This window comes from Varroa jacobsoni, unplaced genomic scaffold (assembly GCF_002532875.2).
Source record: "Varroa jacobsoni isolate VJ856 unplaced genomic scaffold, vjacob_1.0 scaffold_573, whole genome shotgun sequence".
Classification (NCBI taxonomy): domain Eukaryota; kingdom Metazoa; phylum Arthropoda; class Arachnida; order Mesostigmata; family Varroidae; genus Varroa; species Varroa jacobsoni.
Genome location: NW_019213475.1, coordinates 46210 through 70826, shown reverse-complemented (window position 1 = coordinate 70826; position 24617 = coordinate 46210). Strand labels below are relative to the sequence as shown.

Genomic DNA, 24617 nt, shown 5'->3' with positions numbered 1-24617 from the left:
GTGAAGCGCGAGTCGTAACATCGTATCTTGTTTGTGAATTTTTCCCAAATTCGAAGTCACGATTTTCGAAAATAAGAGAAAATCTTCAAAGCCAGTGGCAGTAATAACATATGCGACAATTATTTTCCAGCCATGATAGAGAAATCTGGAAATTCGTTCGGATATAGTTTTCTATATATCAATTACCTTACTTCTGCCAGATTATCTTCAGTGTTGCAGGCTAGCTTAATACTCGAACGGTACATTTCTACTCAATTCGATCACTAAAGTTATTGAAACGTAAAAACTTACTCGTCGTACTTTTTCATTAGCCGCGTTGTTAGAGTTCGAGAGGCCATATCGTTCTTCGATTGATTCTTTCAGTTACATTTGGTGGTATAGTTTTACTTTCCATCCATAGGATTTGTGCGTATCGGACGACTGTATTCATAAAGGATAAACACGAAACAGCTTCCTTCAAAGACACCGTCGTCCATAAAATTTATCTAACTGCTATAATTAATTATTTATTCACTAGCTAGCAAAAAAAAAAAATGGGAACCGCAAGTGAGCTGCTTAAGTAACTGTACATTTATTTACCATATTGCATTTTATATAGTTTGTGTTTAATAGAACAATATCACGAAAACTTTTTGTGTTCGAGAAAAGCAAAGCCCTTCACGACAATTGAATGTAACACGAAAAGAAATCATAATGCTCATTACTTACAGATACGCGTCTACATATGATTACACTATTAGGAGCTTTTTTTGCCAAAACGAAGTCTATAGACTCAGCTTGCGCTTCACTGTTAAGTGCATGTCGTGATGTCCCGCGTCTGCGTCGCTAATCAGTTTCTTTGGTAAGCTAAAATACAAATATGGCTGCAGAGAATATGAAAATGGGACTTTTATCTGATGTTTTTTCCAAAATTGATCCGGAAGGCGTCCAGCTGTTTAGAAATGACTATTGCAAATAGTGTGTTTTTATTGTAGTTTACCTGTTTCTTTTTGGGCACAGTCAAAAAAATAGGAAACCAATGGACTCACAAGCTTATCTATCTATAAGTTCTATCGGCAATTTCTCTTCATGTATGTTATGGAAGTAAGCATGCCGATATCTATTTGGGCGACGCATGTTATTACCTTTTTTATCGGGTGTGTTTTTTTCATTGTAGGCTTGACCTTATTTGTTATAGCTTCAAGTTGACCGTCTAACATCTGTTGTTTTGTCTTGGATACGCGTTCAGGTCATTGTCACGTTGCAGTTGTTTACTGATATCATCTCGATAGTCATCAATCTCGCTGGTTCAACTTCAATTCGGACTAGAGCATATGGGGCTACACGACCTTTTTGCCGATGCCACCAGACATAGGGCCCGCTAGCTCCCTCCACAGTTTGGAATCTGTTTTCTATTGTAGGCACACAAGCGAAGCAACAGAAGAGGCAAGACTTGCACAGTATATACAATGATTACGTGTTACATGTTATATTCAAATACATGCCAATAGGATCTCTTACTTCGACGACGGTGGCAAGCTTCGTATGAACGTAAAATGGTCCAGCCTTGTCTACCACCAGGGAACGGTTTGCCAATAGACTGCTGAGCATTAATACACTATGCTATTATATGTTTTGCATATGTAGATGATTCGCAAGTTTCTAAACGCGACCACGACCACCATTCTGGGCTATCATACAACGACGACGTTGTCTATATAGTGCAGTGGGATTTGTTCGGCAAACATTTGCGCTAAATCTCCAAAGCATGGCCTTGCGTCTTTCTCAATGCTCCAGCAACGTAGCATGATCTCATAGCACCAATCAGGACATGCTATCGGTTGATCTAATCGAGAACCTGTTTCGACGAAGTTCAACACCTGAAAAGAGTCTCGAACTGTTTCTATTCTATAATGCATTAGCCGCTATCGGTGCATCTGCAAGCACTTCAAATGCCCTTTGTCGATTTAGCACCTAAGTCGAAATCTGTACCGGAACACTACTGGTGTACTGTAAAAATACTGAGTACTTACACTTGCGACAGGCTTATTCGGTCGTTTCTGATCTTCGCTTAGCGGCGTTTTCTTCAGAAACGTTTTGAGGGATTTCCCCAGTCTTTGATATCTCGTTGTATGAAAGAATAAACGCGTACAGATCAGAGTGACGCCTGATGCCTGCTTGACCCGTCCATGTAGTTCGATATGAACATGTGTCGCGATGTAACACGGATCAGTTCATTACAATTAAGTGCTGATAACGAACAGGTGGAGAGCCAACGCTCATGGGAGCAACTGTACACTATCGGTAACACTCAACAACAACAATATCGTCCTAACGACAGGCCTCGCTTTCTTCTTATCAAAGATTCGGGGCAGAGCTGCTAACTATTTTTGTTTTTTGGAGATGTTTTGTATTCATGCATAGATATTCGTAGAATATTATCATGTAATCGATAAGAAGATGAACTATCTAGTCAATTATTGACAGTAGAGACAGTGATCTGGTTGGTGTCTGCGTGTGGACTAAGAAAGAGGTGTGATTCAGCAATGGACGAGTGATAGGATCATTTGTACGTTTTCTCGTTTATTAGAATCTAAACTAGTCGACCCTTTATCGATTAGATTAAACTGTCACAACAGAATGTGTCCGAGTACCTGTATTCCGGTCATGGACCCGTAAGGTTGCTCTGCTCCGAAAGAGTACATCTCCCATAGGGTTACCCCGAAGCTCCAAACGTCACTAGCAGTACTAAAACTACCAAAGTTGACTGCCTCTGGGGCATACCATTTCAAGGGCCATTTTCCGCCTGTGGACGCGTGGTAGTTGTTGTCGTTGATCTGAAATACATAAAGCTCAAAATGTTGTTATTCAAAATTGCGTCTATTATTTAATCGTGCTTATTGTTGTTATTTTCTCTTGTTGTTTGAACAGCAGCATTTTAACGACTTAAATAAAGTTTTTCCGTAAACTAGAATATGTTGTTAGTTTCGCATTTCTGTCATTTTTGCTAAGATGCGCCACCCTCACATTGGACCGTTACCCATTACAATGGCCTGTATTAAACTGCCTAGTCAACAGCTGACTCACAAAACAATGGGCGCTTACGAGCTCGTCAATAGCTCAGTGTATGGCGACAATTCTTGTGACAGATTTCTTTTACATTGGCAATACCGCAACAACAGTACGGTAGCGTTTTACTTAACATTCGTATGTAATTTGAATTGCTAAATTCAAATTACATACGTTGCAATATGGAGATTTTTTATTATTATGCGGGTCATATACCCACCTGTACGGCTCGCGACAATCCGAAGTCAGAAATCTTGGCCTGCATTCGCGATGCAAGAAGGATGTTTCGGGCAGCAAGATCTCGATGCACCAGCTGACGGGACTCAAGATAGCTCATTCCACTTGCAATCTGGGTCAAACAAAACAAAAAGAAACACTATATTTGTCATAAATACTCATTGAATACGCGTGCTACATTCGACTCGGATATCGTTCCTATACAGTATTACTTTGTTTTCAGAGCAGATACATACGTATGCACGCACACACTTACGTAAGTGTGATGTTCACATGAGTAGAAAAATATAAAAAGAGACAATATTCATTCATTTCAACGTTGAAAAATCTTGAAAGAATAGTTAGGTTTATTTTTAGAAAGTGTACTTAGTGCCTGATGTATACAAGCTCAACAGGAAGATAACCCCCGAACATTTGAGCTACTACATCAAACCTTACTGTAGTCATACGATCACTTTGTATATGATGATATAGGTGTATTTAGTTAATACTTCATTGACTTAATTTTATATCTTTGTGGGTATTCAAGCGGAATAAAGCTTCATTGAGTTATGTGCCGGTGATGGACGAGGCTGATCTTAAAATCTTTGTATTATCATTTTAAATGTACGGTAACAAAGTAAGTAACGTTTGATGCCTAAAACAGCTTATCTATGCATTATAGAGCTTTCCTTTCCAACGCACGCATCGTATAGAAAGGGCCAACTTGTTTGAATGGATCTTGAAAGGTACTTGTTCCTAGGCTCAGAGTTGTCTCAACAATAGTTCCAATACATTACCGACCTGCTGGGACCACCTTGGGAAATCAACTTGAACCTCGATCGTATCTGCTTGTTCTTGAAGATACCGAATAAGACTCCCAAGCTCCACCAGTTCTTGAACCTAAACACGATCAAGAAACATAGATATGTCATCGTATCAAAAAATGATCAGTTACACGACGTTAGTTATGATGTTTAACATCGTAAAAGCAAACAAGTTGTAACTTGCCAGAACTCAGGAAAGGCGCCTTTATTAATTCACGGTTAAAAGCCTAACAATGTAGGCCACAGTTAGGTTTTACTCGTGAAAAAATTTCATATAAATTGGTATTTTATACTATGATCAGTTGGTGTTAGGTTGTAAGCGAAATCATTGTTTCCATAGGCCAAGTTTAGACCTACCATCATGAGGGGAGGTCCTAAGCAAACGCCGATGAGTTTGACAATACAAGGATGTGCCAAACCAAGCATCATGTTTACTTCGTGCACAAAACCTTTCCATTTTTCAGGAGTTGAATGTTCTTCACGAAGTGTTTTTACAGCAACCTGAGTGCTTCCGCTGCGCGAATCCCATACACCTGGCATCGTAATTACATTTAATATGGCAGTCTTTTTGACTAAATATCTATGAAATTAACGCTGTAGTGTTTAGGCTGTTTTACTTTACAGTTCGCCAGAACAATTCTTCCTCTGAAGCACTATGTCCTATTGCCGTCTTGCCGGTAAATTTAAAAATGTACATATCCTTTTCAATACGTTCCACATTTGTAGGGTTCTTGGAAGGAGTCATTGTAGTCCTGCATTAGTCGCTTGACATTATCTCAATAATTTCACCTAAGAAGATTCGAAATCGTTTGAATTTTGACAGTCAAGCCGAAGCCCACTTCACTGAAAGCTTTAGCTACTCCTTTTGACCTCCTCTTGTTAGAGCGAACAATTTACCTTTTGTATTTGGTGCATTCTACACCATTTTAATTGGCTTAATTAAGGGGTAGATTTGCTATGTTGGATTTCATGCACGAGCAACGGGGTCTAGTTAAAAGATCTCTGTCTCGCAGTCGGGTCGGTCGTTATAGGATATACTAGCGTAATTTGTGTACAATTTATTCGTTAATCTACTGTTGATGAGTTATGCAAATTAAGTGAAACTCTTATACTGACCACTATATACAGATCCAAATTCTCCCCCTCCGATATTTTCCTTGAGTTTGAGTTTTTCCCTAGCTATGATAGAAGCATTTTCGAATTGGCGTGTCGGCTCATTCGGTGATGCCCCTGCTGTCGGCGTCAAAGGCGCATGCAGCGAGGTCCGCCATCCGGGAAGGCTAGAACTGACTACTGGACCTACCACTGTAAAATCGGTCAAGATTCAGAGAGTTTCTCTAAGGAGAGTCTTGTCTTCGTCGGAGTTGTAACGTTTTCCCTGATTATACAAATAAGCTATTGGTGATCGATTTGGCTTGATTGTTGTTACTGAATAGTTTATTAAAGTTCATCAAGTATATGGATAAGAGCCGCCCTTACCTGGTCTGACGGGTGCTCTAAGAGTGCAGGGCAGACCATCGTTGTGTCGAGAGTAATGCTCAATGAGAGCCTCGAGACTATCAAAAAATGGGCCGTCATCTATAAAATGAAATCGATTCCTTCGAGAAACCGCGAAATGTTTTCCCTCCCCATTATAGGCCATTGAGAGCACGGTTGTGTTTTCTGGGACACCTGTACAATATGAAGGTTTTGTAAACAGTTGCCTCAAAAGTGACGGTGTTCAATTGCGCCATATCGATAATGCCATCTGTCATACGGCAAGCGACAGGTAATTGAAAGCTTCAAATTCTATTTGTGATATGTTACTGGGTTGAGTCTTGCAGATCAAACGCCGGCGACCAGTAAAAATGAAGACTATATAAAATACTAGTGATGATATTTTACTTATATTTGCTACTGTATGTAACGAACTCGATGTCATCAGTGCCACGGCTGGCGCTATTACATGTATTACCAGTCTGAATGATAGCAAATGAAAGACTCATCGAGATGATGAATTGCTCACCTGGTCTTCTGCTGGTTCTAATAAGGAACGCTCCGTCGGACGAACCTTCGAGCAAAGCATTTGCCTCTTCCCTTAAGAGGCTTCCATGAAACCATTCCTCTCGGTGGTAACCCTGATACACGGGATCCATCCTCTCAGTTAACAATTTCGTCAAACTGGGTCGCAATTCTGGCTGTCCCCGGTATACTAAGTCTTTGGGTAGTTCCTCGCCCTTTGTTCGCGGCCGCACTGGAGCACCTTCATCCAGAAGCAAACGGACGATATCTTCATCTCCACGATATGCAGCAAAATGCAGAGGAGCCTAAATCCAGGTTCCATACAAACCAGGATTGTGCAATTAGACGCCACCTAACTATTGCCTTAAAATTTATCGACAACGAATAGGCGTAAGCTCACTGATTGCAAGTATTATATTTTTATTCTTCATATAGTGTTATCGGTTTACACTAGTCAATAAACAAGTGGTAACGTACCCATCTTGAGCCCAATGAATAAATGGTCATCGAGGCTCCGTGATCGAGTAGATGTTGTACACAATGGAAATAACCCTCGCGACACGCGTAATGTAAGGGAGTATGTCCTTTACCATCAAGGCAGTTAGGAGACGCTCCGCGGTCGAGAAGTTCCAATGCTATTTTAGGCTCACCTTCTAAACATGCAAGGTGCAGAGCTGTCTGCCCGTCTTGATTTTTAGCATCAATGTTATAATCACTTTGAAGCAATTCTCTCACGACTGATAAATTACCTGGAAATCAAAGATAAAACATTAATAATTTGTACCACGCACAAATCAAAGAAACAACACTCTGAAATATACAAGCATGCCTATCTGGGATGTGTATTATTAAAGGGAGGAAGCGGAACAGTTCAATGATGAACCAAGTAAATTATGATATCTACCTATAGCAGAGTATATTCAGATAAACCGGTCAGGTAATAGGGAATAACATTTGTGTGTTGCAAATGGTAAAAACATAGTAGGGGAAACTGTAATAAAGAAAAGTCATATGAACGTATCTTTATAAATAAGTTATACCACTGGGATTTATCAAAGCTTAATTTTCATCATGGAGACAAGTGCTATGTATTTCAACAATTACTACTTAAATAAATTAATAAAGGTTCAATTAAAACCAGGTAAATTTAAAGTAATCTTTATTCACTTGAAACCACCTTTAGCTTTATTGAGAGAAAGGCCGCAACTTCGGATCAGATTGCTACCTCGCAATACTCTATAAATCTTATACGGTAGGTTTTACTTGTACCGCTTGTGCTCTTTTGTTTGCTACTAAATAAGCCCGCAGGCAGCTTACTCACGCATTATACCTAGTGATGTCAAAAAGAGTAGCTAGACGCCATTTTTATTCTTTTTGGTCTTTTTACTAAACTATTACATCTGTGGAAATACCCAATGCGGTCTTTCGTATGATCGTACGAAGGGTCATGACAGAGTCTACACTTTCCTAGGGTAAACTCTTCTTCAATAGTTACGTTACAGTAAACAATGCACATTTATCTAGAGCCACTGAACGCGTAGTAGTAGTAGTAGTAAGCTGAGCTCATCAAAAAGCGCTTCATTATGCCATCTCTACTTCGGAACTTTATTTTGCTATTCTCGTTGCCCAGTCATTTGGGTTCGACATCCACCATTCCAACATTTGTTTTGTCGCACTGTTATTCTAGCTCTTCTATACTCGTCCATGTTTTTGGGAAGTCAAAATTAGAACATGACGTAAATACCTCTCGCTATAAGATACCATTTTTTATTTTGGGGCCTCCCGATAATCGCTAGCCAACTCCGCCGGGAGCCAACCGCTGAGTAGAAAATTTAATGTTCATTCAGGAAATTTCTGTTGAAAAGCATTCTTCTGTTGCTCGCGAGCTTCTCGGCGGTGGTATCTTCGCGAGCACGAGTAAGCCGCCTCTATGTGACGAGTAGTAGCTATGTTGCATATATACAATATATCTCATTTCCGCAATCGAATCAGTGTGCTTCCACATGTTCTTGCTTCAAATGCAGCAATAGCAGCAGTTGTTATCTGTGGCTTTATTCGCTTTGACCCAGCTCGATGATGAGAGTGGGTTTTTCCCGAACGTATGCGTTCAAGCGGAGAAACTCATGGAATGTCCACTTCTGTTTGCCTCCTGGTGTGCGGCGGGATGGGCGGAGCGAGGTAACACAATGATGGTTGATTACGTGAAGACGAGAGCTCAATACGCAGGCTGTTTACTAACTGCGTCTAAATCGTCATTTTGCCGAACCTTCTGGCTATGTTGGCTTATTAACCCAAGCGCTTGTCTTGAGCGGCCAGTGTTATTAGACTAGTTCATGGTAATCACACACTGCGTAACAGAGGAATGGTATGATTGGATGCAATGCTCTGCTGGCAACCCATGACCACATCAGGAACCAACTAGGCGGATGGTAACAGCATTCTCTAAAACAAAGAAGGACCGCGAGAGAGAAACTCTGTCCTATTTTAGAGTTTGCGGCCAGAGTGAAAATCGCTGCAACGAATCGAAAAAGCGTTTTGCTACGGCTAGCAAAAGTTACGGTTCCACAGAAAGGAGTTTTGCGACGCAGCGTATAGATGGTACTGAGGGTTCTTACTGTGTGTATCATTTGGTCTTTTTTATTACGTGAAAAGCGGCGCAGTTTATTAAAATCGAGAGAAACTAAGTAAGCGATAGCTGAAAATGCGGTGGATTCGTTTTAGAACGTGTAGTTATTAGCTCTATTCTTGACGGTAGATATTGCCTAACAGTCATATTGCAGACGGCGCTTATCGAACACATTCGTCGAATGAGTGTCGTTACGAGTGGTATATGGAAGGTTATTTTTTTTTACACTCCTATTATCCTCGTGTTCTCCCGAGTCCTTGAAATCACGCTTCTGTATAAACTTGAAATATGTGAGCGAAGTTGGCAAGAACTTGGCTAGCTTTGTGATTACATGGATTTCGTTAATCTGTCCATAACGCTAAGTACAAAAAATGTGAAATCAAGCTTTAATAAATGGGGCAACTTTACAGCCAACTAGTCAGAAAGAGTCAAAGTATAACGCCAATAATGGATCAGCTCGGTATCAGCCAGCCTATTGATACGGCTCCCAAATGTGACTTAATTGGGTTTTTATTGTACACCTCTGAGATCGTCTTCAACTTTAAGCAAAGTACTTTATTTATTTCAATTGGAGTTGTGAGAATCAGACTTGGCTGAGCAATAAGTATTCTTGACTTACTAAGTAAAACTGATAGGTAATCTTGCGTTACAAAATTATACTAAACTAAAGCTTTTTAAAAAGTAGCTAGAATCTTTCATTTGTGTAATGCCCTCAATGATCGACGTTTTATTAGTACAGAGCCACAATTAGCGATTTAACACCATAAATAGTACAGAAAGACCTCGGACTCACAAAGATGTGGTACAGAGCTTCGTTGATCAATCAACTCTCAATAATAGTTTCAAGTACATATACGTTTTACGTTTAGTGTTTAGACATCGAGAAGACCGGCTTCAAATACACGGAACGGAGTGTATTTACGTCTAGCTTTAAACTATTCAAATGATCTGAACCATTAAGATCAACGCTCCCGGTGGCTAGGTATGAACATCGTTGCAAGTGTTACAAGTACTGGTCCTTAGACAAGACAAATGCTAATTGAATGGTTGGCCATGCTAGGCCATACAGGTCCTGAATGTGAACATAAAAACTATGTACAATTTGTTACTTACACGATTTGGTCGCTCTGTGCAGAAGGTTCGTCCTTCCATGCCGTCGCGTATCATGCGGAGGCGCTTGACCCTTGCACATCTCCTGAAGCGAACATACCAAGCCGGCCTGACCGGGTTGTTCATAGTAACGTATAAGCTCCTCCAGGCCATGAATAATCGGTCCAGCTTCGCCCGCTGAAAAAAATGCGTCACCACCATGTCGTCTTACCTGCATATAAAACCGCCATTTAATTGTCAGGATAGGCATTCATTTTGATTACTACGTTGAGGTGTAGCGAAGAAAAAGAGATGCCCATCGAAAAACGTATCGAATATATTACAATTTTGCTTCAGTAATTATCTATATAACTTGGCTGATAAAAAGCAAAAAAAAAGTTCTCAGAAGACAATCAACGTTTGTATCCGCTGTACAAATCATAGTTCAACTTTTATGTTTATTAACGCCTACCTGATAGTGTACGACGGAGCCATTATGGACGACCGAAATAGCGAAATCACCGTGTGAACTTCCGGATTCTCGCACAAGAAACTGCCCATTGCGACCGCCGTCTGAATTTAACCAAAGAGAATACTCGTATGCAAAACGTGCAGTTGTATGGTATTATTCAATTATGTCTGAAAGGTAACATGAATTTACTGGGACAAACAAGTAGAGCCTCGAAAAGGCTCGGGCTGGAAAAAATTCCGGACGACTCCTATAACAAATATAATAATTTGACGAACTTCATGCAACCAAAGATAATCGCCAGGCTAAATCGTATTTGATATAAAATATAAGCTAAACAATACATTTCACCAACGTCGACCGACCTAGGGACCCATCTTTTCATGATGAATAGCCTTCCTCAATGTGACCTTGTAAAAGCAGATAGCTTTCATCGGCTGAAAGTGCCAAGGGGTGCTGATTTGATCCCCATCATTGACATGCTTGATAAAATCAACAAATAAGCACTAAATTTGGTCCCCTTGTGCGTGGCTTGTATTAACCGAAAAAAGCAAATAAATGGAGGTAGAACTGTGTTGGTGTCAAACGTAATATGTGGTCGCAGGGTTGGCTCTAGTTATAGTTGTGAGACATTAGACATTTTACCTTTAACTAATCGATGACATGATTGTATTACCAAATTGTTGCCTCCAGACCCTCTGCCTGGACACGTTGTTTACCGTCTAACAGGCGCTTGTCCTTTACATAGGCACCATAAGTGCACATAGTTAATAGGTGTGCAGTTGATGAAGATATTGCTGGTGATCAACGATACACCGTAACATTTGTAAGCTTATAGATCATATCATTGATTCCGTCACTTATTGCACCTTGTGCCGAGTGTGCCGAAAGGTGGGTGCTCCAGTTCGCACAACTTGAACTTTGCGTAAGATACTTGTCATGGATAACCTTGTAACATAAACAACTATGCATACACGCACAACTACCCAAACTTCGTTCAATCAAAGACGACAGACGACATATAAAACCTTGAACAAAACATTTAACTTCTAGTTCATAACAGCTATTTAAAGTTCATTGAACTACTTGTCTTTGTCCGTCTATCGATAAGACATCAAACTGTGCCCTGGGCAATGTATTGCGTGATTATAGATTACTAAAAACCAATTGTCAATATTTTTCTCTAATTTTGTTCGAATATAATCAATGGCTCTAATTCTGTATGTTTTTTTTACCAATAGATTTGAAAAAAAATTTGAGGACTTTATTTTCTCTTTTCGGTTGCTTTTTTATTTCATATAATTATGACTATCATAAGAATAGCTATTTAAGGACGCTATTTCGTACGCTAATAAACATAGTCCAACATTCACGATCCAGGAAGACTATACGCGGCTCGATAAGAACAGTACAAATGACATTCAGCAGTCAGTTAGAGAATAAAATCGCCCCGTCGGGGCGATTTTTTCAAGGCCTTAATCGAGTCTTGATTAAAATAACGCATTTGTCTTTTAACTCAAAAAAAAAAAGGCACGATGCCTAACTTCGGTTATACAAGCGTTTTCTCCAGGGCGACCTACTGCTCAAAGACTACTATTAATTACTAAGCAGATAATAAACCGAATAACATAAATTAGGTGACTCCGCAATTAACAACTGGAAAGATTCGAACGATGCCCTTGGACTAGGCTTGATTCGAATACAAGTACGGCCTGCCATCCACGACTCGATTAATGAACATTAGGTTAGGCTGATAACATCAAGGAGATTCGATTTTCCTTTGGAACCTAACACTTTCCGACTGAAGGACCAAAACAAAGTGAACAATAGATACGATTTATGTTTAATCTGCGTCATTCCTCGCTGAAACAGTGCTACACTCTATGCGCCGCTCTCCAGGATTATACAAAACAAGACCTGGGAGCCAATTGCCAACGTCACGGCTTCTATATAGACGCATCAGATAGGTAAGCATGGTGGACGCATAACAGGGGCAAACATCCGAAATAAGGGCTTCGTTTCGCGGAAAGGTTTCTTCCTACGATAATTTGACGATGCAAGTAAAACCCATAGTTAATTTCGATGTAGTTGCTTACAAGCTATACTAACCTAATATTAAATGCTATTTCCGCAGTTTAAATTACCTTCATCAGCCAGCAGAACAGAAACCGCAAAAGCGTTTTGTTACAACAGGCGAACGAGATAGTTGAAACAGCAAAAGCAGACACCAGCGCTAGGCTACAAAATGCGTAGATCACAGTAGTGGAAAAGGTTAAAGGCTAGCGTATTATGCAGACCAGACTTTAATGATAATATGCTGTTTGTTTGTTACCTTCGCGCTCTCGAACCCCACACCCTTGGACCCTATTCAGGTACTGGGTCTAATATTACTTCAAACCAAAGCTTTTTCGGGAAATATCCGAATCAGGACAATGTGATCAGATTAGTAAAAGGAGATAAACGGATTGGTTTAAATAACGCATCGGCTTTCCTAACACAAAATGATGGAAGAGCTAGATAACGATGCCTGTACTAGCGCAACGGAGGTAAACGTCAAAGTAATGAAAAAAACTGCGACGAATTCGGTTCGAGTCTGCGGTTTCGGATCCAGCGAGTCTGCATTCAGGTTAGGTTAGGTCAGATCAGATCAGCAAAAAGGGTGGTTTTGAGTACCGTATGTAGGCTCATAGTCGATCACGCGAGAAATGGATGAATAGGTCAGCTGAATAATCGAGCTTTTCATGGGTAAAAGCTGGCCAAGGCTGTACCTATTTGGTAATGTTTGTTACCACAGAAAGCAAGAGTCAATGATCATTCGCTTTCTACATACATACATACATACATACATACATCATAGATACAGATCGCATGATTCGACGAATCTAGAACCTTTGTCGGACCCAATCTGGTGTGTGGAAATACCGAGTTCGAAGGATAAACCTGCCTGTTGTAAAGGCGCAATTTTTGAATGTGAGCACAAGCTCTTTTGCCTCGATTGAATCGACTTACCTCGATTAAAGGGCACGCCAATCACCAAGTGTTACATATGAAATATTACGTAATACTGTGCTGCCTCGCTGTCTATATTTTATGCGACTCTACCCAATATTACGCATCCCCTCGCCGAGCCATTCTGGCAAGTTTTGCCCCCAATCGGCATACAGGTTCCAAACTGGATATTGCAGACCGGATAAAGCACGCACTCTTATTTAGACGATCCTTTATTCCTAGAACCTTGTTGAATAAACACCGCAATTAAGATACGCATATTTACAACGATACGGCTATCCGTGTAAACACGTGGCTTGTTGTTTCAATATGTAGAGTCTTAAGCCTTTGACTGATTTACGATCTGAATCCAAGAAATTCTTCTGGCCAAACTCTCGCCAGCTTCTTGGTACGAACCAGTGAACCATGACGAACCGACTTCAATGAAACTGTAGTGATACAGTCTTCAAATAACAGGTAAGCCTAATTCACGTTAGTGATATAATAGCGGGATGATTTGAAATTGTTAGATTCGGAAGAGGAAGCACTCACTTTGTCGGAGAACTTCCTCGGCTTGGGAACGGGTCATTTTTCCGTGGAACCATTGGCACGATTCGACGAGCGATCGCGCACCCGGTGAAATGATCCTCGTCGGGGCAGTGCGCTCCGACTGTGGAGTGAGCGGCGGAGATACGATTGGTGGACTTCCATTCGAGTCGCCCATCCTCTGTAACAATGGCCGAAACAATATAGGTAAAATATTTTTTAATCATCTTCGTCGTCATCATCACGCATATTTTCTCTGAACGTCGAAGGCGTGGGTCGCCATCAAACACAACTGTAGACGAAACAAGCATTGGTGTTACCCATGGCCGAGACAATTAATGTCGTTTTGATTAAAAAAAAAGAAGAATAATGCTTCATTCCACTGCTAGATCCGAGACTATAGTACGATAGACGAGATATATTATGACCTGCCAAGAGAATACCGACGCTGGCCTGAGTGCCTTATCAGTGTGGACTGGCAAAACGTTAATCCAATGTAACATCGAGACTTAAGCAGTAAATCATGGTAACACGAAACAATTAAATTCGTTGCCTGATTACGTGTTTGTCTTTCGACCATGACCGGATCTTGAATCGGATCAGTCGTCAGCTGTCTGAGACGGGGACGCCTTTAAGTTATTATTAATTTAATTTAAATTGAGCCTTTAAAATTTAAATTGATTTTAATTAAATGAGCCAAGATCAACAGCTTTTTTTTTAACCCACGGGGTTGTTTAAGTAAGCCGGTTCGGCAACGGTATTGGACAGACAGCACGCATCCCGGTAATAATCCTTTGTTCTTAATAATCGAATATAATGAATGTATATCATTGAAATAATTGTGAGCATATTGCTAAAGTTAATGTTATTTCGTTTTTAATATTGATTCGTATCTGATTTGATACCAGAACCGGATGACAAAAACTGTCGCTTTATTTGCCACTCTCGGTGGGTTTGTTTAGCGCTTAGCAAGTTCGAGGAAATCTTGAAGATTGATTCAGTCGTATAGGATAAACTGATTGTAAATACAAGCGAGCCTTTAGCGGTACACATGAACCACGATGGATTTACCGGTTAAACAAAAAAATCCTAAACAACGATTCATGCTACTGCCAACCACCAGGGTGGATGTCGACGTTCTTTCCGGCCATATATCTTAGACACTTCCATTAACGATTATTGCAGGCCAAGTGGTCGTAACCTAGGTATTCTCTACTATGGGTTGCGGTCGATCGCATACTGTTAAATGATACGCACCGTGTCGAAGGTGTTTCTACATTCATAGTTACGAAAGCGACGTCTAGGCATTAAATTTAGCAGAAATTGAAGAAATAGAAGTACTATAGATACAAAAAGTATTCTAGACAAGTACGGCGCTATACGTTTTTGAGCGAGTCAACTGATACAGAAATGCTCATTTAATGAATGAATGTATACAGCCTTTAGGATTGTAAAGGTAGAAAAAACATCACTAGAAATTCATTAATGTGAAGGTTAGTCCCAACACAGGAAAACATTTTCACGCCAAACTGCGCGTTTACTCAACAAACGAAACCGTCACTCATTCGTGCTGTCTCGTAGCAGATGATGAAAAAGCTTTATCAATGCTATCATTTGTTTCCAGTGCACAAGCGAACGAATCATAAGAGTAATAGCTCGGAACGGCACTACAGTGCCGTTATATCTCAGTCGGCAGAGCTTATGATAACTGCGCCTCCGCGAGATCCGCTTTAAAGGTCCTCTTCGATATTTAGTAACTCCATATGCTAAAGGTTCGTGTAGTGGCGCGCGGACCCTAGCCCAAAGATCGGAACCCCATCCTCATAAACCGGTGCAGCACGCTTTTCTATACCTCCCCCTACATGCCTCAGATGCAATAGTCTCACATTCATACAAAGTTACAGAGAACAATTACCAAAGGCCAATAAACCCTTGTTAGCCACGTAAATCACGGCAATAAATTTAACGTGGAAGTTGCTATTAAGTTGCTAATTGAAGGACACTTATCCTGCAAGCCAATATTTACAGAATCGAGCTTAGCTCGGTCTCAGATATCAAACACGCTGGTCAACACAGTGCACTACCGTCTAGGCCGCAGTAACGCTATATCAAGCACGAACGCGGCAGTATCTTGATATCTATCAGCTGTACTCACAACTGAAATAAATGCAAATTGAAATTCAATGGAAACGTCAACGATTTATTTATTATTCGATAGCAAATTTACCCCTATAGAAGTCTAATGCCAGCTAGACAGACTTGACTCAAAGGATGAATCCGCATGTAACAGAGGTCGATTCACTCGCGGCCGCATGACGATGTTGAGCCTTTTACTGCCCTCTGTGACATGACGTCAGTCGACCTCGTCAGCGTATAGACTCGAAAGGGCATCGTTGACGGCGGCACAAATGACAACGCAACAGATGTTGCTGCAGCTGATCGAAGTAACAGTGCTTAAATCTCGCACGATTACCTCTGTGTAGTATTAAAATTGTCGTATTACCTATGCTCAGCTAAAAATACGTTTGTTTATGGGAATTATCTATAAATGTTTGCGTTTATAAAAAGTAAAAGCTTCCGATGCTCGATGCGATTTAAAGGCAAATTCAGATATGGGAATATCAAATTGATGTTAGACGAAGAGAGCTATGTATCTTTATTTATTTGGCTAAAGAAAATTTTAGTTGGGCAAAAATATTTGGAAAATCTAAGAAAAATTTTATAAAAGATCCCCTCGAATTGTTATTCAGTGGGCGAATGCCACTAAAATAATAATAATAATAATAATCGTGCTGACAGAAACTTAATGAAAAAGATGATCGAGGGTGAAGTGTGTCCTATTCTTTGCTTCTTACGAAATCGTAGCATTTATCAGTCCAATCACAATTCACCGGCTACTTTCCTCAAAAACCCCGGCCAAAAATCATATCCTACCGTTAGACTAAGCAGGCACATAGTTCATATGGAAATTATTTTTTCGGATCACTAATACTGAGATATTTTTATAAATAATCAACCATCTAAGCCACTGATGCAAAAAATGCATGGCTTCCATCTAAGGATGGCCGTACATGTCTTGTGTACAAAACAAATGTAAAACAGCGAGTAGTTTAAGTATCTGCGGCTGGCCACGATGGTACGGAAAAGTTACAAGATGATGGACCTATTTGAGGATGTCAAGGACATTTGTGTCAGAGAATCTGAATTATACGCTAATTATAGTCAAGCTGACGTTTATCAAGTAGCTACCTAAATGTGTTTTCGTCGTTTTCAGCAACCGCTAAACGTACAATTGTAGGTTGATAAGGTGGCAGGGGATTACGTTTGTCTTAGACAACGCAAAAGCTAAAGTTGTTTTCCAGTTAGTTATCCTTCTATATCGTAACCTTTGTCTAACGAAGTTGACCAGTGGGAACATATTTGAGTGGACACTAACAGCCGGAGCGAGGATAATGTATCTGAAATTCCTCAAAATTACATCTATAGATTCCTCAGGTTTGACTTCGAGGTTACATAAAACTTCGAAAGAGATACTATAAGATATCTGAGGACGATAGTTAAAATCGATTCTTTCATTTTTACAGGAATCTTTGCCTATCCAGGAGAAGGATCAGATGTTTGGTGCGAAGTTATCAATAGATGGTGTTGAGGCAACATTGATAAATAACCCTGCAATTCACTAATCGATCTTATAGACTTCAATTTTGCACTGTGACTATAAATGTACAAACAAAAGACAGTTAAAAAGTGATCTGTTATATTGATAGCTAGAAGCTGTTGAAGTACGTCTTTGTACAGATTCAACTCTGGGCCCCTGTAGGAGCCAATGTCTCCCAGAAAAGGAACATTTAAATCAACAGACGGAAACACGTTTCGAGAAAAAAAATATTGATTCCGTTCTTAAACGGAGTCCGCAACTTCTAGTCTTGTTCATCAGAGTAGCGGTGCCTAACAAATAAATTGTTTGCACGACGAAACGAGCTTCAGATAGCGAACCTCTTCTATAATCATTAGTAAAAAAAAGCAAAAAAAAAAAAAAAAAAATAGCCAACTAGTGAATCGGCTTCTTAGTTTCCGTAACGATAGCATATATAGTTTTTACTCGTAAATTAGAAAGCAGTCCGTCTTGCAGTACATCCCGGATTAGCAGGTAGTATATCATATAATCATAACAAATAAGCATTTGCCCTATATAGATCAAAGATAAGCAATGCATGCTGGCTGCGTAAAGAAGAATTACGACACAAAGGGATCAGGTTATGCGCGATTTAGGCAAGATATATATATATATATATATATTGACGCCCGTTTCTACAGCATGTAATACATAGAAATTGTTCAAGTTGTTGTAGCAACAATAATGCGTATACGTTGACGTATTATAGATCTATTTAATGGTTCGGGCTTCGCAATCGACGAACAGTAAAATTCTCTAAGCTGGGTTACGCAGTTGTTAAAGCCTTTGCCTCGAATTTCCTATGGCGATGTTCGTATATTTATGTGTATCGTGTATGTTCGATAATTAGTGTAGAGGCATTTTAATAAACATTCTGTCTGCGTATGATATATCTAGACGGAAACCTTTGTGAACAGAATTTTTTCGAGTTTCAACGAATACTGCCGAATCCCACAGTAACGTCTCGCAGATGCCTTCTTTGCCCGATCCCACTAGCCTTATATAAACATTTTGCACAAAACCAAATTTAAAGTTAGACACAAACATGTATTTATAGCACATCTTCAATAAACACCTTCCATAGCCTTCAATAATTAAGTTTATTTTTATGTTGATCTGACTGAAAAAATAACCAGGTGGTAAAAATAGCGCTCTTCTATCTTTCTCTCTCTCTCTTGTTGAAATACTGACTGTGTTTTTCACTCGAACGGAATAGTTCTAGGTAAAGAAATCTGACTGAATTATCTTCCGGTCAGGCCGTAGTCTTAAGAGTGGCAACCGTATCCGAGTATTAGTCCCAAAGTCGTTAAGGTGTCGCTACGTCATCTGGAATAGCCACACTGAACCTGCCGCTGTTGATATCCGTTCCGGTACCAATATACTATTAAACATGGCTTCATGTTACGTAACTAATGCGGGCAGCGCGTAATTTGGAAAAAAAAAATGAGTCTTAAAATGTCTGCAGTGTGTTTAACACTTTTAGAGGAGTTAGTATTTATTCTGTGTGCCTTATGAAAAATTGACATCATATTCAGTTATCTTACACAGTTTCGAAAAGTTGATGTTTGTAAGTTGGCGTATTGAGGGGGTGCACCTTTTCAGCTTAATGAAAATTTTCTTGCTTTAAACCAGTGTGTATATTGTTGATGGTCTTTTTTTTTTTTGGCCATATAGCCATTGTTAATCGTTCATTACTCACTAATATAATAATGCCACTAATTGTTTCGATTCCACCGAAGTGAATTTCTGCTTAGGGCAACGGTGCCGATTTCCGCCATTTTGAGAACAAGCCAAATTTTGAATCTCAAAAAAAGTCAAGTTACACGGTACCACAGTAGGTAAAGTACCTGTTGAATATCGGGCTGCCCGTGGTAAGTACAAGAGAAGTTGTTTGTAACATTATTTCTCATTCACTCTACTAATCGATGAAAGCCTGGGCATTATAATTTTACAGTAATATTCATTTACTTTCAAATCAATCGCCTGCTATCATACGCTATAATATTTTTCTAATGTCACCGAGGCGAACGTATCATTACTAATGGTATATGTAAATCCAGTACAAAGACGTGGCACTGCCATTTTCTTCCAGCAACCATTTGCGAATCAACTTAGAATATACGTTGCGTACGCTCACATACATTTTCTATCGGGGTCAACTGACGCCTCTCACTAAGAAGTTTTCAAGTTCCTTTTTTTTTGTTTTACCTTAGTCCATACACGACTCTAGTACTTGCCGCAAGCCCCACGCGAATAGCGGTCAGAGTCGCTTCTTACGGCGATGTCGATAATGACGGCGTAGCTGACGCCGTTCACGACCTTAAATTTCACAAAATTGCCAGAATAATATACTACGCAAGACAATTCTCTCGTTGCCTCTATCTACTGAGGCTACGAATGCCACTTCTTATCGGGCTACAGATAACTTGGAGTTCCATAACATTCGTGATCTCCAATCAACCTAGTCGTTGTTGTTGTTGTTTGCCGTCGATAGAAAAAGATTTCTTTAAGCACGGTGACTAAAAGGCAGGATATATACACATTTTTTCGTTATAATATGCGTACATGGGCTTCAAAAACTAAAATCACAGATACGATTTTACTACTACCACTACTCTTATTGATGGTTCCTATTTCCTTTTTGCTGCGAGAAACGTCACACGAACGCAAAATGGATCCTGATTAACCTGCACAAATGTCTTCATTTTCATTATGCTGTATAAATCAAATGGTCTGCACCTTTTTGCATTACACACAAATAAATAAAGTGTTCAAACCAAGCATTTTATTAAAAATGAATCGCTTATCTAGTTCTGAAGTTAATTATTCGTCATGCAAACGGACTATGAAGTTTTGGCGCAACAAAAGTTGACTTAGATGATCGTAGAACATGAAGGACGGTTGCTGACCTGCAGATTAAACATTAGGTTGACCACACCGGTTCATTAGGACTACGGTACAACTAATGAACATTAGGACTATGATTTAAAAAATCGATGGATATAAAACGATGCTGGTTATGTGGTAACCATGCCGCTTTATAAGTCAGTTGCAGGAGCCTTAGATACGTACAGCAAGATCTATCTCGGTCAAGCTCCTAGTGAGGGCGGGTCCCTGATGTTATGTTTGAGAGAAGACTTATAGGACTTGTTAAGGTAGAGGATCGTTGACGGTAAAGAGAAAAACGGTGCATGTGCGGTACTGAGCTTCACTATATTACCTATAAACACCAGTTAGCGTATGTAAGCGACACTTCGTTTCCAGGGCATTACTGATGTGTGGAATGCTCTAGCCAATAAAGCCATACATTTAATACTACGTGGATCGACCGTGTTCTGTGTCCTACACGAAATTAAGCCGGGACCAAACAGCCTTCCGGGAGGCCTAAAAGCAGTTACTGGGTATCTTGGCAACCGATCACCGATCTTGTACCTTCTATTGGACCAGGTGTATACTAAAACTAGTCCAAGGCCTTGAAGCCAATGATCCAAAGTAAGATAAGGTTGTAGTTTGTACAATCCTTTGTTATATATATATATATATATATATATATATATATATATATATATAAAATTCGTTTTATTAGATTTTTAATGTGGATCTGTGTTATCTGTGCCATTACTGTCGTTGAAAGGTCATAGAGATCTAGGTATCTCGACGGTAAAAAAGGCTTCCCATTTAATATAATGTGGTACAAAAAGAGGTTTCGGTACACAAAGAACTAATAATAATAGCATGCATAATAAGCGTGAGAAAGTTTTTCTAGCTCTCTAGTGTCGTCATGGTAGCTTTCTTTAAACAGTGAAAATACTCTTAGATCTAAAAACTAGATTTGGTATGATGAGCCTAATATATCTACCACTATATTGACCTCAATTTTGATAGACATCATAAATAGTGTTTTAGAAGCGGCGTTGTATTTACATAAATTAGCTGTCGTTTAAAAGCAATGTCATGAAGCTTGTTGAGAACCAATAAAATTGGGAATCATTAAAAAGTAGTTCAAAGGTGAACGGGCATGCGCGCGGGTCCGCTGTTGCAGGACCGAACGCAAGGCTCTCCTATCATTACCCCCATCTTTCAATTCGGCCCGCTATTTTGCTGCCTTCTGCTAGCAGAGACTGTAAACTTTCGCCCAATTCGCATCTGTAAAGGTATCTGTAGCAGCAACGGTAGCAGGTGTGGTAACAATATTTGTTGAGGTCCAATCTTCTACTGACTGAACATAAAATTGCTACCTTCAACTGATTAAGATCGTGTGCTTCATCGCATCCGAATTCAAACATTTTATAGGTTATTTCGCCTGCCGGACGATTCATCCGATTGTGCATTGTTATTTGTCATTGTTCTATAGAGTTGGTTTAGTAAAATGAAAGATGATTAGATGTACAGTGGACTGTACATTTGTTCATAGCTAAATGAATAACAGCAATCTTTTCGTCACGCCTATCAATATCGCACGAACCTTGTCGAGTTTACGTGGCTTTCATTAAAATGCAGCGGGCGTCTATATGCAATCCGCCAGGTTATCACTGTAGCTTCGTCTCTTTATCGTGTACACCAACATACGGAAGTACAGAGAAATTAAACGATAGTGCAGCCATACATAGACACATACGGAAACACATCTTACTAAGTAATCCAACGTTAGAGCGGCATCTTGGCTTCTTACAGAACCGCAGAAACACCGACACTAGCGCCAGCGGAAGAAGCTCCAACAAGTCGATACGAGCAGCAAGCACCGTCTTCTTAGCTACCACCCATCGAACTAATTATCTGTTATTTCAATTTGCATTTAGCAGCACCCAGTTAGGCAAACGTAGACACATATCTGCACGAACTGTATACACTGCAGCTGGCTAAATTCGTTCGAGTAACTTATTCCAGCTTTGTCTATGGTAGAACAACAAAAGCGCACCCCTCTAATGGTGTGGAGGAGCGTCTGAAACCAGTCGAGCAGTAGAAGCAAACTGCTGGACGCAGGTCCAGCAAAGCAGTCGCAGAAGCTCCATACGATAGGGGCTGACGATTGCGCTGGTAACGGTGGCAATGGCGGTAGCGACGAACCACAGCAGCAGCAGCAGCAGCAGCAGCAGCAGCAGCAGCAGCTATGGTGGCAGCAACGGCCACTAGTGCTGGGAGCCGGTGGCGGCACTAGGAGCGAGTGCCACCAGCGCACAGCGCCATCACCGTAGTCAGTCAACCAAAGACAGCAACGACTGCGGCGGAGTGTCGATACGAATAGCGCGGCGCACAAGAAAGAGGCGCAGCAGCGCCCAGCGGACAGGCGAAAGGCGAACCAGCCATGAGAAGTGTCGCAGTTCGAGCTGAAACGATGGTAGCGGTGGAGCATTAGCAAATGGAACTTGCTGCTGAGTGGCTACGTGGTGCTGGCAAAAGATCGCCATGAGTAGAGCCCGAACATTTGAGCGAGAGGCGATCGATGAATGCTTCCTCTTAACAGCAAAACTCGCTTTAGTCGCACAGGGACTGTCATAAATAAACTGTTCCTATATTATATGCGCATTGACTGTATAGACTGGCGTCGTTACGGGGGTGGCTGTAGGAAATCCTGTTGTTTGTTTAAAATTTTACACAGAGAGGATAGCCCATGCAGAAATATGCCTTTTTTTGATGTCATTTCATCACAACGTGTCAGGTTTGTGTGTGATAAATGCGCAATGATCGGGCGCAGACGGAGCAGAGGGATCAACAACAATGATAACAGATCAAGGTATCGCTAGTGACTTCGGCACAGGGAGCAATAGCAGACGTTTCAATAACAATGACAGTAGCGATAATCATTAGAATAATAATCCCCCACCTCTCGGGTTATAGTAAGCGAGAGGACAGGTTGGTTTTTGTAAGCTGCTCTCAGTCATGAACATCCGAGAGCAAGTGAATGACCCCCTTCTTCCGCATCGACCTCGTATCGTCGTCGATTTCTCGGGGTGGATTTATAGAAGCAACAGATAATGCCCGCCGAAAGCTGGACACCACATCAGATAAAATACGGACAGGGTCTGCAGGAAACAGACTATAACGTCACGTTACTCCTCACCAACATGGCTCGCCCGTTGCTGTCGCTTTATGATTGATCGCCAGTAGTACGACGCTTCTGATTCCTCCCTGTTTAGGAGGTCAAGCAAATATCCTCATTCGGAAAGATAAAGCGATTACTTTAAAAATGATTTTTCTCTATCTATCTATCTATCTATCTCCGCATTGAGCTGACTTCTAGCCCCTTCATGCCCAACACTGAGCCAGCATTTAGCATTGTCTTTCATAACGACAAAAAACGATCATCCCATGCAGAATCTAGTTTAATATAGACGTTGTTTGAAACTTGTTGCACTGCAAGCAATACGAGTTGGAAGTGTTGAATTTTTCAATTTGTACCTGCTCCGCTGATGTGTTTCTTGTAGCTTGGCGTAAAAATAATTCTAATTAAATCATATGTTCAATAATATGCAATAATAATAATAATTTGATTGTTGTATCGCCGACTCCAAAAAGCGTCTGCTTTAAGCTATCAGTCAATTCGTATGTTTCGAAATCGAAACTTACGATAACTTGTCTAGTAATGTACTATATGGAAATAAGTAACTTTACGGAAATGTTCTCTATCATATAATGTATGCTAAGAAACGATTTAGTTCAGAGCAAATTGTCAACAGTGTTAAGTCTGTCAGTGTTTCATAGTTATTTAACTGAAAGTAGTCGATAACTTTGCTTTCTATAAAGGGTCTGTCTTAAAAATAATCTATACTGTTATTCCTTAAATTGTCTCCAATCCATCCAGTAAATTGCCAATCCATATCCTGAAATTGATATTTGGTTCATTGCGAAAAGCTTAGCATCTTTTTGCTGAATGGGAAGGAAGGTAGTACGCAAACTCCGCCATAGCCTACACGCCTCTCATCGCATTTTAAATACGTATTAATATTTTGGGTTTAAGTAAAAGTTTGTTAGAAGATAATTTTGAAGGTCGATAACATCCACCATTCAATTGGTAAACCGTGACCATATCATAGGGTTTCGAGGCGTATATGCTCAAAAAGTCTCGTAACTTTACAAGTGAATAATAGATACCGTTACCGATAGAAGACACTCTTCTCTCAAAAAGACTAC

General features: G+C 40.2%; 1 protein-coding gene across 3 annotated transcripts; it reads right to left on the bottom strand.

Moving 5' to 3' along the window:
- Positions 1-547: 547 nt before the first annotated feature.
- On the bottom strand, positions 548-22655 carry Shark (SH2 ankyrin repeat kinase). 3 transcript variants are annotated; one of them, XM_022835217.2, is made up of 14 exons: positions 21952-22655; positions 13817-13991; positions 10280-10380; positions 9832-10039; positions 6570-6841; positions 6097-6397; positions 5571-5762; positions 5208-5396; positions 4449-4624; positions 4069-4167; positions 3269-3397; positions 2634-2816; positions 2013-2153; positions 548-1859 (listed from the first exon to the last, which is right to left on the bottom strand). In XM_022835217.2, exons 2-14 carry the CDS (start codon positions 13986-13988, stop codon positions 1674-1676), a joined length of 2349 nt encoding a protein of 782 aa, XP_022690952.1. In that variant the 5' UTR covers positions 13989-13991; positions 21952-22655; the 3' UTR covers positions 548-1673. The 3 variants fall into 3 exon arrangements, with proteins under 3 accessions (XP_022690952.1, XP_022690953.1, XP_022690954.1); XM_022835218.2 differs by having other exon boundaries at positions 22120-22655; XM_022835219.2 differs by lacking the exon at positions 2013-2153 and having other exon boundaries at positions 21952-22643.
- Between the last annotated feature and the right edge of the window lie 1962 nt (positions 22656-24617).

Bases quoted from the DNA above. Each gene is read 5' to 3' on its own strand.
- Shark (XM_022835217.2), bottom strand. From the start codon at position 13,988: ATGGGCGACTCGAATGGAAGTCCACCAATCGTATCTCCGCCGCTCACT. The intron at 6,842-9,831 runs GTAAGTAACAAA...TTTGATTTCCAG, and splicing joins GCACAGAGCGACCAAATCGT to GTAATTTATCAGTCGTGAGA. The intron at 4,168-4,448 runs GTAGGTCTAAAC...GATCGTGTTTAG, and splicing joins TAGGACCTCCCCTCATGATG to GTTCAAGAACTGGTGGAGCT.